The following is an 18324-nucleotide window of genomic DNA, read 5'->3' as shown; positions in this document are numbered from 1 at the left end:
GCAATATCACGGTGGGGGACACCAGAAATGGGCTTCACACATTGTACCCATGCCGGGAATCGAACCCGGGTCTTCAGCGTGACGAGCGAACGCCTTAACCACTAGGCTACCCGACCGTCCCCCCGGTAATGGAATACACAATGACACCCTAAGTTTTCATTTGGACAAAGAAATCTAAACAATATTTTTAGAAATGTGTTTCTTACAAAAAGGAAAACACTAAGACAGTCCAGCAGACATCCCTAAGATGTCATGTCATGAACCGAAAAATATAATTGGTACACCTGACAACAAAGATCTAGATTCACCCATAATAAGATAAGATGATGTATCATGTATAGCAGGTATCAATACTGGCATTACAAAGAAAGTTACAAGGAACATTAATGTGAAAATACTATTCTGGATATTTATGAATTTATGTTTTTGCGGTTGAATAATATCAAAAAACGTTCTGAAAAGGGAAGTTACAATATGATTAACTATTGACAACGAGATATAAAGCTTGCTTTTGTCATATAGTTTTCTCTGATACTTTGTGTGTATTGAATATAGACTGTTTCCAAGTCTTCTAGTTGAAGGGGAGAAGAGGCAAAAACAACACTATTGCATTTGACAAATGTGACCTTGATGCCAGGAATAGGGGGGACAACTCATGTCATTAGTGATTATCTTGGATCAGCCGTTTAACGATGTGTAGGGGGGGGGGGGGGGGGGGGGGGGGATTTTGTTGGACGTTTTTCTGACATCAAGACATACAAGAAGGAACAGCTGTTTTGGGACCCACAAAACATTTTTTTAACAACAACCAGCAATCTCATAAAAATCAGATCTAACTTCCCGCTGCGCTAAACAAAGATCTGAGGACATCCCTTTACGGGTCATGTCAGAACGACCTTTCGCGAACTTTGACCGATCACTGAAATGACTAACAAGAAGTCAACATCAGCCAATTAGAAAGCAGCTTTCTCGAGCTTTACGGCACTCGTTTCAACCTGGCGACTTCCATTTCAGACTACGCTTGAAAAATACCTTGACAAAGTTTTCCCACTTATAGTCTGGAATGTCTGATTTCATAAAACACGATGTAGGGTAAGGGCCCTTTTTGGACAATTAGAAATAATAAATCTTAAAATTTTGGCAAATTTTGTATGGTATGACATTTCTAAAAAGATTTCAAATGGTTGACAAGAAACGCTGTTCTTTCTTACACTTGTGAGTTCTTTTACTTCTGAAAGGCTGATATTAGAAAAAAATGCTGATTTTTCCAACTTAAAACCAAATCTAACTATGAGCAAATCTGTGACCAAGACGAATTTTTTGGCAAATTTTTATAGTCTTGATCTACGTGTCCCAAAAAAATCACCTTGGGTCAAAGACTTGCTCATGCTTAAATGTTAAAATGCATTTTTTAAAAACCTCTAAATCAGCCTTTTTGATACATTTAAACCTTATATTTAAATAAGTCCTAGATATGCATGTGTTGAAATGAACAAAGTCTAGCTCTCATTCACATAAACATATCTTATAACAATCATAACAATTTCAATTGACGTCTTCGATAACACAATCATATTCGTTCACGTTCAGTATCAGCATGCACACTTCTTGAGCTCCTTTTTTGAAAGTACTTTCCACAAACTATAAAAATAAATGTTTTCTCCTATACAGACCCCTTATCATACTAACAGATATATGATATAGCACATGATTACAAAATACATTCATCATAAGATATTCAGGATACAGCATTGTGTAGATGGCATAGTGGCATGTGCTTCAACATAACCATTATCCTTGGAAATATACACCCGCCAGTACCAGGATTACATGTTATATGTTATATGATTGGACAAAATATTTTGGTCATCTTCCCAAGGCAACCTTGTCCACTAGCCTATATCAAAGCCTAGTATCTACCCTTGCCACACTAAGGCCACTTTTCTTGGCTTGACCCTGGCGCCACCTCACGTAGATCAAGAGTTGCGCCCCTTGTAATGAAACCACGATATCCAATCAGATCGCTGTTCTGATCTCGTATAGCTTCACAAAAATGACGACTACCATAGACGATGATGACCTCTTTCATGAGATAACGAAAACATTCGCGTTTTCATCCCTGACAAAAACATAGGCAATCGTTGGGGGGTGGGGGGGTGTTAAAAGATGAAGAGACATATTCATGTTAACAAAGACAGGCAGCTGTAAATCATGGATGTTGTCTTTGTCAAACATTCTCTGACTGGACTATTGATATGTGCGACAGTCCAATCATATTTAGCACATGAAAGTGTGCTTGATGTGGCAAGGGTGGAAAAAAGACTTTGATAAAAAGGCTAGTGCATTCTCTTGCCTCGGGAAGATGCATTTGACAGGATCAGCATGTGATCTTAATTTTGACTTGTTATCATAAGTAAGCATCATAAATATAGTACTAGTGATATATGACGGGGAAGATGAATATATATCTGCATAATGTTGTCCTACGTTGTTGTCATCTCTGTGTAATGATATGTGTTACCATGGTTACCCAAACATGACTATCATCAAGAACCATAACATGCTACCCTCACAATCTATTGCATACACTTTGAATGGAATGTGACAACCATAAACAATACAAAACACAAACCAACATTTGCAATGGCATACGTACAAAAGACTTGCAAGACAATTACTTTTCTACATTGTTGTATGGGTGAAGGTTGTTTAAGAAGGGGGGTGGGGGAGTAGAGATTAGGGGGATTCATAAAAAAATGTTCCATAAAAATGGCGGGATTCCGCCCATTACGATAGTTGTAACGCTAAGATAATTGTAACGCCCATAGTTTACATATATCAACGATAGCCGTAGCGCTAAGACTGCTTCCTGAAGCGGGGTCCAGGTCTATTATACACACACAATAATGAACCAATTACTGCATGAACAAGTCAGTCTATGATGCACCTCAAGTCAGTCTACGATGCGCCTCAAGTCTATCTACAATGCACCTGAAGTCGGACTACGATTCACCTGAAGTCAGTCTACAATGCACCTCAAGTCAGACTACGATTCACCTCAAGTCAGACTACGATTCACCTGAAGTCAGTCTACAATGCACCTCAAGTCAGACTACGATTCACCTCAAGTCAGACTACGATTCACCTGAAGTCAGTCTATGATGCACCTGAAGTCAGTCTACGATGCACCTGAAGTCTATCTACAATGCACCTGAAGTCAGTCTACGATGCACCTGAAGGCAGTCTACGATGCACCTGAAGTCCATCAACGATGCACCTCAAGTCCATAAACGATGCACCTCAAGTCCATCAACGATGCACCTCAAGTCCATCAATGATGCACCTCAAGTCCATAAACGATGCACCTCAAGTCCATCAATGATGCACCTCAAGTCTATCTCCGATGCATCTCACAGAGTATGAGAGAGCAATCTACTGTATCAGAAACGTACATCCGTATTTTAACAACATGTAATTGCACAAAACTTCAGAATGAAGGATAAAACAAATACAGGTCTACTTCCCCATAATTAATTGAAACAATAATCTATGATACAACAATCGACCATGATAAACTGTTAGAGGAGGAACATGGCTTGGTACAAAACACCGGATTCTGACATATACATTTGATGTCTTTGTTTTCTACATGCCGAGAGTTTTGTCAAGACAGGGAGAATCTTACCGCTCAGTTTTGGATTTCATTTCATTTTTCTGAAACATTATCCAAATACGACTTTGATTCGTTAGTCCTTGATAACTTCATGAATACATCCCAGGCATCTCTCCTTGTTACTTTTACTTCCTACATCACTTCATCACAGCTGCCATTTTCCCACTGTTGTCCGAACGAGAACGGTGGAAACAAAACAAACTGAACTGATCTGTAACTTGAGGATTCAATGACTTCCGTATAAGGTTTGCTTAAGGTTAAATGTACAAAATACCAGATCATAAAATCTGTAAAAAATAACAAAACCATTAAAATAGTAAAACTACACAGAATAAGTATTTTGTAAATAAATGACCAGTATTGTCATTCCGAACTCCAGTATGGTTTGCACAAAAACATGTAAAGGACCTTAGGGTCAAGAAAATATAATATCAAGTTGGACCACGTTGATGATGACGATGGTTGAATGACAATTTGTTTTGTAAATGTAATATGCTGGCAGGTTTATCTTGTATTGCAGACATGGCTTGGAGGATACCCTCTGCCAACACCATCAATCGGACTCAGGAAACTTTCGTACATCACACAACCATCTTTCATATGTCCCATGAGTCCATCCACTTGAGGCCACTCATCACGGACCCTTCTTCACTGGCCATTGGACCAGATGTGCCAAACGTCAGGGGGTAGAACAGGTAAAAACTGGAATGTTAGATTACAGCAACTTAGCAACAGCAACTAAATCCAAAAAGTTTGACCATATCACACCGATTCTATAGAACCTCCACTGGCTCAAAATCAATGAGTGAGTGAGTTGGGTTTAACGCCGCTTTTAACAGTATTCCAGTTATATCGCGGCGTTTAAGCTTAATGTGGGAGGAAAGCCCGAAGTGATGCAGGTCTAAGACGTTTACCACTTCGGTGAAACCCACGAGCACGGGTATGGTGCTGACAGACCTAGAAACATAATCGGAGCAAACGGGATTCGAACCCACAATCATAGATTTCTGGCGTACCCAAGGGACGCAACTCTGCACAGCGAATCGCGGCGCCTTAGACGACTGGGCCACCCGTGCCCCCTCCTACAGATCAAGAAAACTGCTATGCGTATTTCCTTGTTTCTTACTCTATACACAGATATATGAAAAATATGATTTGAAAAAAAGGCTTAAAAATGATAATTAATATTGTTGTCACACAGGATGAAGACAAGTGAAATGGGGTTTAACGTAGTGTCCAAGATTATTGCACTTATATAGCAACGTGCATGCACGTGTGTGTGTTTGTGTGGCTGCTAGTACTGGTCCGGACTGATGCCGAATTATAGTGCTAGATCACTGAGATACCATGCCGCAGTTTAACATGAATACCCCACTCAGACACAGTATACTGACTCCAAGCCGACCAGTCCTTATTTTAGCCCTTTAATGCCGAGAGCCAGACAGGGTAACAACAAGTACCATCTTTTATCGTCTTTTGGTATGACGCGGGTGGAGATTGAACCCCGGACCTTCCGCTCTCTGGGTGGACGACCTACCACTAGACCACGGAGGTAGCCCCTTAATGCCGAGCGCCACACAGGGTAACTGTATTATCAGAAGTGTATTTCAAACTGTAGATAGTCTCTTGACTGTATATATGTCTGTGAAGGACATTACCTGCCAACCAGCACAAAGATGATTAACACCAGCAGCCAGGGGAATACTTTCACCGCCCAGTTCTCCGGCAGTGTCAGACAGAATCGGGTGATCAGGTAGTCCAGCATCACACCTGTGACAGACAGACAGTAGACGTGTCAGCAAAACAGCAACAAGGGCAGGCCCATTCCACAAAGAGATCTTAGCGATATGACTGTTGTGAGCCTATGTTGGAGTATGGGAGTTACGATCATCTTAGCGCTAAGATTGACCCAAGCTCATCATAGATTGCCCCAATAATGAGACCATTGCTAACAAGTTTCAGCATCATAAACCATGAGTTTTCAGGTACATAAGTAATAGAATAGGACAGGCTATGGATGATATGATATGATATGATATGATATGATATGATATGATATGATATGATATGATATGATATGATATGATATGATATGATATTTGATATGATATGATATGATATGATATGATATACAAGGTCACTTGAATCCGATTTGAAAAAAAAATCAAAAGGCAGATTCGTATTTGCCATTAGCACTGATTAGCATGATTGACTATGGTTTTGATTAAAATATATATCTTTTGCATTGTATATTATCATCTAAACTTTGCAAGCTAAATCAAGTGATTAGATATATCAAATGGTTGTATAAATGACAATTCCTGTTGCGAGGTCAATAACTAGTCAAAATTAATGGCAATGATGTTTTCATAAACTTTATAATATACTTCACTTTATCATAGTGGCAGAATTCTGCTCACAATATGGTAATGATTATGCCAATATCAGAAGGTTGTCATTTCTGCTTTCAGTTCCGTAAAAACAAATTAAGTCTCGATGACAACATCATTGCCACCTCAACATCCATCTCCAGATTCCAAACCAATTGAACCCTCACACTGTCATTAGCCTCCATGTGTCTTAACCCAATATCCCAAGACGTGATCCCGTGGTGTCAGTGCATGGGTAGGTTACTGTACCTCCGAACATGGCGCTGAACAGGAAGGCGGGGAAGTAGTGGTGGAAGTACAGGACGCGGCCCATGCCCCAGAAGGGCAGGTAGTGCAGCCCCCAGCCCAGCAGCAGCCACCAGCACGCCCGGAACATCTTCTCATTGTACACTGGAAGGGAAACAGACAGGAAGTATGTCACATGATGCATTAAGTAGGTCACATTGCATGAAGTAGGTCACAGTGAATGAAGTAGGTGACAGTGCATGATGCATGAAGTAGGTGACAGTGCATGATGTAGGTCACAGTGCATGAAGTTGGTGACAGTGAATGAAGTAGGTGACAGTGAATGAAGTAGGTGACAGTGCATAATGCATGAAGTAGGTGACAGTGCATGAAGTAGGTGACAGTGCATGAAGTAGATGACAGTGCATGAAGTAGGTGACAATGCATGAAGTAGGTGACAATGAATGAAGTAGGTGACAGTGCATAATGCATGAAGTAGGTCACAGTGAATGAAGTAGGTGACAGTGCATGAAGTAGGTGACAATGAATGAAGTAGGTGACAGTGCATAATGCATGAAGTAGGTCACAGTGAATGAAGTAGGCGACAGTGCATGAAGTAGGTGACAGTGCATGAAGTAGGTGACAATGAATGAAGTAGGTGACAGTGCATAATGCATGAAGTAGGTGACAGTGAATGAAGTAGGTGACAGTGCATGAAGTAGGTGACAGTGCATGAAGTAGGTGACAGTGCATGAAGTAGGTGACAGTGCATGATGCATGAAGTAGGTCACAGTGTACGATGCATGAAGTAGGTGATAGGGCATGAAGTAGGTGACAGTGCATGGTGCATGAAGTAGGTGACAGTGCATGGTGCAGGAAGTAGGTCACAGTGCATGATGCATGAAGTAGGTCACACTGCATGAAGTAGGTCACACTGCATGAAGTAGGTCACAGTGCATGGTGCATGAAGTAGGTCACAGTGCATGGTGCATGAAGTAGGTCACAGTGCATGGTGCATGAAGTAGGTCACAGTGCATGAAGTAGGTCACAGTGCATTATGCGTATAGGAGGACATCCAGCACACGATTCATGATGAAGAATAAATAATATCAATAGATAATATACTCTGCTCAAAAAGAAAGGCAAAAGTGATATCAGATGTATATCTTACATATATAAATAATCAACAGAAGGTAATCAATTGTTCACAATTTGCACACATCACAGACATTGGGGACCTGTCTGTCAAGGAGCAGTGTCTGTGTTCAGTAGATATGACAGCATACAACCTGAGGCGGTGATCTCTCACTTACCTTTGATAGGCTCAGGTACTTGAATACCACGCTTTAACTTTATCCTGTGTATAACGAAGAACACGAGGAACAAGGCCTTGATAACAAGCAGTCCCCAGAAGATGACAGGATTGCCCAGGAGGTAGATACGGTGGTTCTTGGCAGAAAATATCTGACCCTACAGAAAGAAAAGAACGTGCAATCATATCACTAATTGATTTTTGTTGGTTGGTTTGTTGTTTTACGCCGCACTCAGCAATATTCCAGCTATATGACGGCGATCTGTAAATAATCTGTAGATACCCCACTCAGACACAGTATACAGTGAGTGAGTGAGTATGGTTTTACGCCGCTTTAAGCAATATTCCAGCAATATCATGACGGGGGACACCAGAAATGGGCTTCACACATTGTACCCATGTCGGGAATCGAACCTTGGTCTTTGATGTGTAGAGCGAACGCTTTAACCAACAGGCTACCCGACCGCCCCCACACAGTATACAGACACAGTATACAGACTCCAAAGCAGACAGTCCTTGTTCTATCTCCTTAATGCTGAGAACAAGGCAGGTTACCATCTTTTAACATCGTATGGTATGATGCAGCCTGGATCAAACCACCAACCTTCGGCTTTCTGGGCTGATGCTCAATCCTCTAAGTCGTCACTGTAGTGAAACGAGAACCTCTCCTAGCGGTCAGCCATTAAGATCACTAGTTCCTGCTTTCAGCCTTCTCACAAGATAGGGTTACATGTGACTGTCTGTCTCACCAGTGACAAAATCAAACCCATAAACTTACCCTGTAGTTGATTGGCCACTGCCAGGGTCTGGAAGTTATCTCCCCTTCTTTAGGTTTCAGCCCACTGTTTCCCTGTGAAGGACGAGAGTGGTAAATGAGACTCTAACTGAAGCAGCATATCGACACAGGGGCTTTCTGCAATGGTTTCATAGGATGAAAACTCACATTTAAAAAACATTTTGACTGAGTAATCAAAACGTTCATGAAATTAAAACATTGCTAATTTACAACTGAAACAAGCTGAATTGATCCTTTCATCTTTCAAATGTGTGACAAATGTGGATGTAAACTGCATTTAAAACTGTTATTCTCTAAAGGAGCGAGTGAGATGGGTTTAAAGCCGCTTTTAACAGTATTCCAGTTATATCGCGGCGTGTCAGCTTAATGTGGGAGGAGAGCCCGAAGTGATGCAGGTCTCAGACGTTTACCACTTCGGTGAAACCCACGAGCATGGGTATGGTGCTGACAAACCTAGAAACATAATCGGGGTGAACCGGGATTCGAACCCACAATCATAGGTTTCTGGCGTGCCCAAGGGACGCAACTCTGCACAGAGAATTGCTGCGCCTTAGACGACTGGGCCACCCGTGCCCCCTATTCTCTAAAGGAAGTAGAAAGATCAGACATATGGAGAGGTTCTTTCACATCATACAATAAACCACAGAGCCTCAACCCATCTAATAATGGTTTCTTCCTTCTGACAATGTCAAACTTCTTAGGCTTACAAAATAAAGAATTGGTTCTCAGGAAATGGGCTTTTGAAAGTTTAGTGCGGTCGGGCGGTGTGTTTTTTTTGTTATTCAAACTAGTATGTAAGCAAATAAACAGTTGTGTACAATCAACCTGGGAAAGGGCCTTCCTACATAAATGTATTCCTTGGTGATTATAATACTGGAATACAGTATTTGAGCTAGGAATATTTATGGATTTTTTTTTAAATTTAAAAAAAAATGAAATAAAAAAGAAACGTGTGGCGAACTTTATGACGATGTGGGCAGTTGGTTGGTTGGTTTGTTGTTTAACGCCACACTCAGCAATATTCCAGCTATATGACGGCGGTCTGTAGATAATCGAGCCTGGACCAGACAATCCAGTGATTGATATCATGCGCATAGATCCACGCAATTGGGATCGATGACATGCATCAACCAAGTCAGCAAGCCTGACCACCTGATCCCGTCAGTCGCCTTTCACGACAAGCATGGTCACCCTTTACGGCAAGCATGGGTTGCTGAAGACCTATTCTACCCCGGAATCTTCACGGGTCTGATGTGGGCAGTGCCTGGGCACCAGGACTATTATTTTTTTAGCCTTACCTGTGTCATGACTGCGTGGCTTTCTAGGAACTTCTCCAGGAAAGACGAAGAGTAGACTTCAAAGCTTACATTTGGCACTGGAAAGTGGACAACACACAAAACTATAGTTTCTTTTGAGTTATATCAAAGTATTACAACATGTACCTGTCAGCTGCAGTTATACTTATTAGTCAAATACATGTTGCTCTGTGCCTTTGTATAATACTGATGATGAACGCATGAAACTAAGTATATCTATAAACACTCATTAATAATATTAGTAATTTCTTTTTCCTAAATTGTGAATAAGTGATGATTGAGACATTATATTTGGTATGCTACACTAACATAATTTTGGTGATAACGTTTACAAGGTTGCATTGCTACACAGTGATGCTATACCTGGTTTTGATGCTATACAGTGATGCTATACCTGGTGGTGATTCTATACAGTGATGCTATACCGGGTTGTGATGCTATACAGTGATGCTATACCTGGTTGTGATGCTATACAGTGATGCTATACAGTGAGACTATACCTGGTGGTGATGCTATACAGTGATGCTATACCTGGTTGTGATGCTTATACAGTGAGACTATACCTGGTGGTGATGTTATACAGTGATGCTATACCTGGTGGTGATGCTATACAGTGATGCCATAACTGGTGGTGATGCTATACAGTGATGCTATACCTGGTTGTGATGCTATACAGTGATGCCATACAGTGAGACTATACCTGGTGGTGATGCTATACAGTGATGCTCTACCTGGTGGTGATGCTATACAGTGATGCTCTACCTGGTGGTGATGCTAAACAGTGATGCCATACCTGGTGGTGATGCTAAACAGTGATGCCATACAGTGAGACTATACCTGGTTGTGATGCTCTACCTGGTGGTGATGCTATACAGTGATGCCATAACTGGTGGTGATGCTATACAGTGATGCTATACCTGGTTGTGATGCTATACAGTGATGCCATACAGTGAGACTATACCTGGTGGTGATGCTTTACAGTGATGCTCTACCTGGTGGTGATGCTATACAGTGATGCTCTACCTGGTGGTGATGCTAAACAGTGATGCCATACCTGGTGGTGATGCTAAACAGTGATGCCATACAGTGATGCTCTACCTGGTTGTGATGCTCTACCTGGTGGTGATGCTATACAGTGATGCTATACCTGGCTGTGATGCTATACAGTGAGACTATACCTGGTGGTGATGCTGTACAGTGATGCCATACCTGGTGGTGATGCTATACAGTGATGCTATACCTGGTTGTGATGCTAAACAGTGATGCCATACCTGGTGGTTATGCTAAACAGTGATGCCATACCTGGTGGTGATGCTAAACAGTGATGCCATACAGTGAGACTATACCTGGTTGTGATGCTCTACCTGGTGGTGATGCTATACAGTGATGCCATAACTGGTGGTGATGCTATACAGTGATGCTATACCTGGTTGTGATGCTATACAGTGATGCCATACAGTGAGACTATACCTGGTGGTGATGCTTTACAGTGATGCTCTACCTGGTGGTGATGCTATACAGTGATGCTCTACCTGGTGGTGATGCTAAACAGTGATGCCATACCTGGTGGTGATGCTAAACAGTGATGCCATACAGTGATGCTCTACCTGGTTGTGATGCTCTACCTGGTGGTGATGCTATACAGTGATGCTATACCTGGCTGTGATGCTATACAGTGAGACTATACCTGGTGGTGATGCTGTACAGTGATGCCATACCTGGTGGTGATGCTATACAGTGATGCTATACCTGGTTGTGATGCTAAACAGTGATGCCATACCTGGTGGTGATGCTATACAGTGATGCTATACCTGGCTGTGATGCTATACAGTGATGCTATACCTGGTGGTGATGCTATACAGTGATGCTATACAGTGATGCTATACAGTGAGGCTATACCTGGTTGTGATGCTAAACAGTGATGCCATACCTGGTGGTGATGCTATACAGTGGTGCTACACCAGGTTGTGAAGCTCTACAGTGATGCCATACCTGGTTGTGATGCTATACAGTGATGCTATACCTGGTGGTGATGCTATACAATGATCAACTGTTCTTACTAATCTCAGCATTAGAGATTGGCACTACTCCTATAGTCCTTGCCAAATTGCCCAATAGGACTAATAGAAATTGGCCCTCAGGGTTTTGCTATTTGTTATCATTTTAGGGGTTAGTGGACTAAAACTGTTAGTTTCTATTGCTGAAACTGGAAACAATTTACCAGACTCAGGCTTTGGACTAGTGGCAAAAATTGCAGACTGCATATTGTACCCATGTTGAGAATAGAACCTGGATCTTCATCATGATGAGCAACCACTTTACCCTCTGGACCACCCCAGAATGAGCAGCACTGGAACTATCGGCCAACCAACAATTGTGATAACATGTTCATTACCTTCATACTCAAACATATCCCAAGTCACAGGAATATGAATTGGCTATGAATGTGTTCCAAACAACAATTACAAACACCCAATTACTGGTCACACTTCAACAACACATCTACCACGACCTCGTGGTCAGTAAAGCCCCACAAGGGTTAGGTGGGCGACATGAGCCAAGTCCGTGACATCCAAACCACACGGGTCCCCAAAGACTGGGCTCCCTAATAACATCATCTGTATCCACAGTATTCTGTTTCACCATCCTCCCATATCCCTCATCCCTCATCCCCAACAATGCCTGCCTGCGACAACAACAACATCAATCTTAATGACACTGTAACTCTCACTAATCCAGCTCCCATGTTTGTCCAGTAAGGCAATATGTACATCCCAGGCTCCGTGGAGATGTCTCTGGGTATTACCATGAATGAATACATATGGGTTGCCTGTGTCCTGCACCATGACTGTGGAATTTATATTCTCTTTCTACTAGAAGCCTATGCAAGTCTAGATCAAACTAACCAGGTCTAGTTAGCTTTCGAAAAAACAATTTTATAGTATTTTTAAAGACATGTTTTCATTGACTAGGTGTTAGTCTAGGGGTTGCCTGTACTTTAGGCGACTTTAGCCACTAGTCTAAAGCGGCAGTCTAGTAAAATTCAGATCAGTCATGTGCCTTTAACTAATACTAGTCCCTTTAGACCATACAATTAACACTAAAATGCATGAAAAATGAAGCAAAGAGCCAAGTTTTGGGCAAGTTGACTCAATAGTCTTTGGCACAGCCTGTATATCAATAACATTAAATGCAACATCTGTTACTCCAGACAAAAACTTTTTTGATTACAGAAAGTGCTAAAATATCATTTATATACATTATTTCATATCTTTATACATGTGTATACAAATATTTATCTAATTTGTAATATATATTGCTTATCCCTTTGGTGCATGTCAAAAGGCCATATAAAACTAATGTTTATCAAGCAATATTCTGGTATAAAAATTTATCTTTTTCACCATGCATTAAGACAAATATTTCCCACCACAACATGTCCCTGTGCTATCTAAAACATGCCTGCTAATCAAATGACATTCCAGTTTACAGACTAAAGAGTTCATAAATATGAACAAAGGTCTAAATGTCTCCAGTTGGGACCAAAGTTACTCCATCCCTGACAATATTCCTCTGAGTATAGTACACATGTATGTTTGTTCAATCTTTTCTGGTACAGTTGTAAGCCTGCCGAGAGACCGACAAGGTTGTCCTGACCGGGCACGTTTGATTGGGCCTACACTTGTAACCATCCCTGACGTGAGTCAATACGAAGGGAGTACTCAAACAAAACTATCGCTAAATCTGACTTGGTTAACACCAGTAAAGATCAACATCATGATGTTCAAGTCAGCAATATTCAACAACATTTCAAAACATCATCAAAAGAGATACCAAAACAATTGATTAAAATCCATTCTTCAATTCTAATGCATGAAATACACAAACCATGGCGCCATATGTGATAACAATATTTTCAAATCCTCATCTTGTAAGCTACTTTCTGACTCCACAACTAATTGTCTAGCTGGGTTTGGAGTCTTTTTATGTTGTTCCTGTCTTTGGCAAACATTGACTCCTACAATCCCGAGCATATTCCCTCCAGACTCGATTATTTACAAACTGCCGTCATGTTGCTGTAATAATAACGCTTAGTTCTGTTTCGCAATTGTTTGATGCGTCCATAAAATCCCCATGGCAATTAGGTGCGCTACCCGAGACGAAGCTTAACGTTATCATCCAGCAGGCGATCCTCGACGCAGATCCGACACTAAACACATGTACGGATTCGGATCTGTCCTGATGACATGGCCAACCAACAAATACTAAGTTTTAATTCCAAACGATGTTTTCATACAACCCCCCCCCCCCCCCCACCCCACCCCAAAACCACACCCACCCAAACCCCGACGTTCTGTGAAATGAACGACATATTCGCCTGATTACTTATCAAATTTTAAAGAACAATTGAAATGCACAAATCGACAATATGAGTCAAGTTATGAGGCTATCGAGGCCAAGTCATTCATGATTTGATGCATTTATATTTGGGAATTCAGTGAAGGAATCCCTAACCAGTAAATAGGCAAGTAAAGGTCACATTGTGCTGAACGTGGAGCTAATGACGAGGATATATTAATTTGGTACTTTCACTGATTCAATGGTATTTATTTCGGTTCAGGTTTAAAGACGTTGCAAAGCAGAAATACGGATGACAGACACAGGGGTTTTCTGGAGTGGCGAATGGGAGACGAACATGAAGTTGCAGTGTTAACATATACTCTACCTTTTTCTATCTGTGCCCTGAATACGAAACGGCTGCATTAGGATGCTGAAGCTGTTGTTGTTGTTGTCGTCGTGGTTGTGATTGACTGATAAGACACCAGGCAGGATGACTCGGGGCACGTGCGGTTTTATGCCCTCCGTTAATTGTCTGCCCTTTGACTACTTGGGTCTTGGAGTAAGTTGCCCCTTCTGTCCTTGTTTTGTGGGGGTGCAGGGTGCAGGGTGCAAGGGGTGCAAGGTGGTTGGTGTCCCAGCGCATACTAATTAGTTGAAAACGTGGCAGAAGTAGTTCCTGGGTGAATACTACATATTACATAATAGTTCCACTTTTGTAAATACGCAGAAGAAGCCTCAACCACAAAGACATATACGACTGATAGAATCGAAAAGAAAAAGAGCAAAGCTTTTCGTTGATTTTGAATAATATTTTGTTGAATATTGTATGTTATATTTATATAACTTTTACCATTTCTCAGGGCACTATTCAAACTTTAAATTCAAAATCCCCTAAATCTAAGGCCAGTGAAAGTAAGGCGTGTATGTAAACGTCATTTCCTTGATGTTGGAAATGCACTTCAGCCACAAGTTTGTGATTTCAAATATTCTGTGACTGACAAAGGAAGGGACAAATTCGTATAAAACTCATATCTGACGGTCGCACTTCTCTTGAGCTCCTTCGAAAAAGCGCCATATTTTCCACGAAAATAAATTATGACGATATGATGAGCGTCACCTGCCTAATATTCAAAGTGGATAGGTTAATTATCGTCATGCAGCCTCGGGTGCTCTGAATTACAAGTATGTTCTGCTTTAAATTAACACTTTATACAGTGTCATCAAAATCTAATATTTACAAAACATCCAAGTGGGATCGAACTCAAAATTCCATCCACTGTATATATCGTAAGTTCAGCACGCTACCCATTCGCCCACACAGCCACTGATAAGCAGTGGAAGAATTTTGCAGGTTATGATTGCAATGTACTCATTTTTCTCAAAGAACAAAGTACAGGGGACCAGATACGGTGGTATTTTTTAACTTTCTGTGTAACACAAGCTGCACGATGTGGGGACTTTCCTCTTTGCACACAGTCTCGTCGCAAATGTGTTTGCCAATATGAATATTCTGATTTATAAAACTACAAACGACCGGTGTCCTCTCTCCTGTGTTGCCACTGAAACATCTGTCAGCCGAGAAAGTTTAAGAATGGTGTTGGTGTTCTGGCCCGGCCCATACCTCATGTACGGAATGATCAGCTGGTAATACCACACCCCACACTATAGATACAAAACGGATATAAGTAACTATATCGCCTTGACCCTTCTCAAGAACAATTTCTTAAAAACATAAATAGTCTCCAAATATCCATTTCGATAACGAGAGTCTTGGTAGCAGAGGGGTAGGGTTGCTGAGTTCAGAATCGCAAGGGTTGACATTCGAATCCAAGTGGGAACATCTGTCCTTTTACGTGGAAACATTTTAGAATAAAGTTTACTTGCAACAACTTGTGAGAGGAAAGTGTGACAATGTATCAACTGAGGTTGTTACGGCCTATCAATAACATTGTTGTAATAATGCGTGGTTTAGATGGCAGTACAATATTGCATAGTACTGTATATATCTCTTGAGCAAGATGGCTTTGCTCTGGGTGTGGAAAAGGTATTATATCTAGCACAGGATGGGATAGGGCTCATATCTACCATTCATGTTTGTTTCCTGCCGTGCTGTGTTGTGTTGCTATCGACCAGTGGTTGAAAATGTCTTCCCCTGCGTGCGTATATTTTATGCTGAGCGGAGCGGGGCTGGGCTGGGCTGGGCTTAATGTTATGTAATGTAATGTAATGTAATGTAATGTAATGTAATGTAATGTAATGTAATAATTGACAAAAAGTGGAATAAATATGTGTCATTTTCATTGTCAGCGGCCAGGCTTAAGGTTTAGAACACGCAAGCAGTCCTTAAATTGATGACGTAGATCTAGTCATTTTGCTTTGGAATCGATTTTTTAATAAATATAGCTGAAGAATGATCAAGGAGAGTTGGGTTTTTTAGTATGCAATAGAAGCAGCATTTTTTACTTTTTGGTTAATCGGGCGATACATAAATTTAAACTGCAGCGGGAGAGATGTGATAAGAAAAGTATTAGAAGTATTTTAATAATTTCAGGTCGGGCGGGAGATGATAACGGCCTTATCTTTATTACAAGGGTGTGAATGTCAGGAGAAAATGTTATGTCTCACCAGCTTACACTTAGGTGGGTGTCCAAAAAAACACATGTATTTATCTTTTTAAATTGAGGTATCATTGCAACAATTGAAGAAATGGACATATAGTAATATCGCCTTAAAAATTGTTACTTATTATATATATTTAGGCTTGACGCTATTATTTAAAGTATCATGGTCAGTTGTATGCAAACAATCAGCCTCGCAAGCAACAAACGCAATTATACCCACCTATGATTTTCTCCAAGCCACATACATGTGTCCTTTCCTACAGCCTGTGCTATATTTTACGATAAAATTGAGCCATCGTTGTAATAGGGAGCAGGAATATGCGGCACAAAATTTAAGGACAAATGAAACTGACAATGTCAACTGTACAATGAAATATATATCTATAATAAAATACAACAAACACGATACATAATCTGACAAAAGTCAAAACCACAGATTCTGTCATATGTCAGTGGCCCAGAGATCTAGAATGCCAAAGATGTGCAGGATACAAAACCACAGATTCTGTCATATGTCAGTGGCCCAGAGATCTAGAATGCCAAAGATGTGCAGGATACAAAACCACAGATTCTGTCATATGTCAGTGGCCCAGAGATCTAGAATGCCAAAGATGTGCAGGATACAAAACCACAGATTCTGTCATATGTCAGTGGCCCAGAGATCTAGAATGCCAAACATGTGCAGGATACAAAACCACAGATTCTGTCATATGTCAGTGGCCCAGAGATCTAGAATGCCAAAGATGTGCAGGAAACAAAACCACAGATTCTGTCATATGTCAGTGGCCCAGAGATCTAGAATGCCAAAGACGTGCAGGATACACAGATACATAAGATTTGGACAGTGATCACTCAGGCATGGATTCAAGGACACTAAAAGGGGAGCCCTACCATGTTCTTGTTCCCTAGCCCCAAGACTGTAAAAGGGGATCCCGACCCTTGCCCTGATTCCCTAACCCTAAAACTGGAAAAAGAGGAACCCTACCATGTCCTGGTTCTCTAACCCTAAGACTGTAAAAGGGGAGCCCCACCATGTCCTGGTTCTCTAACCCTAAGACTGTAAAAGGGGAGCACTACCCTTGCCCTGATTCTCTAACCCTAAGACTGTAAAAGGGGAGCACTACCATGTCCTGGTTCCCTAACCCTAAGACTGTAAAAGGGGAGTCCGACTCTTGCCCTGATTCTCTAACCCTAAGACTGTAAAAGGGGAGCCCTACCCTTGCCCTGATTCTCTAACCCTAAGACTGTAAAAAGGGAGCCCTACCCTTGCCCTGATTCTCTAACCCTAAGACTGTAAAAGGGGAGCACTACCATGTCCTTGTTCCCTAACCCTAAGACTGTAAAAGGGGAGCCCCACCATGTCCTGGTTCTCTAACCCTAAGACTGTAAAAGGGGAGCACTACCCTTGCCCTGATTCTCTAACCCTAAGACTGTAAAAGGGGAGCCCTACCCTTGCCCTGATTCCCTAACCCTAAGACTGTAAAAGGGGAGTCCGACCCTTGCCCTGATTCCCTAACCCTAAGACTGTAAAAGGGGAGCCCTACCCTTGCCCTGATTCTCTAACCCTAAGACTGTAAAAGGGGAGCCCTACCCTTGCCCTGATTCTCTAACCCTAAGACTGTAAAAGGGGAGCACTACCATGTCCTGGTT

General features: G+C 41.4%; 1 protein-coding gene across 1 annotated transcript; it reads right to left on the bottom strand.

The window, feature by feature from the left end:
- Positions 1–906: 906 nt before the first annotated feature.
- LOC124129817 (protein O-mannosyl-transferase 2-like) lies at positions 907–14612 on the bottom strand. The gene is made up of 7 exons (XM_048403136.1): positions 14439–14612; positions 9695–9771; positions 8379–8450; positions 7602–7758; positions 6313–6453; positions 5332–5443; positions 907–4375 (listed from the first exon to the last, which is right to left on the bottom strand). The coding sequence occupies exons 2-7, from the start codon at positions 9701–9703 to the stop codon at positions 4270–4272; spliced, it is 597 nt and encodes a 198-aa protein (XP_048259093.1). The 5' UTR covers positions 9704–9771; positions 14439–14612; the 3' UTR covers positions 907–4269.
- Between the last annotated feature and the right edge of the window lie 3712 nt (positions 14613–18324).

Source organism: Haliotis rufescens, unplaced genomic scaffold (genome assembly GCF_023055435.1).
Source record: "Haliotis rufescens isolate VD_foot unplaced genomic scaffold, xgHalRufe1.0.p SCAF_3, whole genome shotgun sequence".
NCBI classification, from domain to species: domain Eukaryota; kingdom Metazoa; phylum Mollusca; class Gastropoda; order Lepetellida; family Haliotidae; genus Haliotis; species Haliotis rufescens.
Note: the sequence above shows the minus strand (reverse complement) of the source record. Positions and strands in the feature narration are given on the sequence as shown.

What these genes read in the sequence shown, in the direction of transcription:
- LOC124129817 (XM_048403136.1), bottom strand. An exon ending in AGTACCTGAGCCTATCAAAG is followed by an intron (nt 6,454 to 7,601) that starts GTAAGTGAGAGA and finishes TTTCCCTTCCAG; the next exon opens with TGTACAATGAGAAGATGTTC. An exon ending in GTTCAGCGCCATGTTCGGAG is followed by an intron (nt 5,444 to 6,312) that starts GTACAGTAACCT and finishes TGTCTGTCACAG; the next exon opens with GTGTGATGCTGGACTACCTG.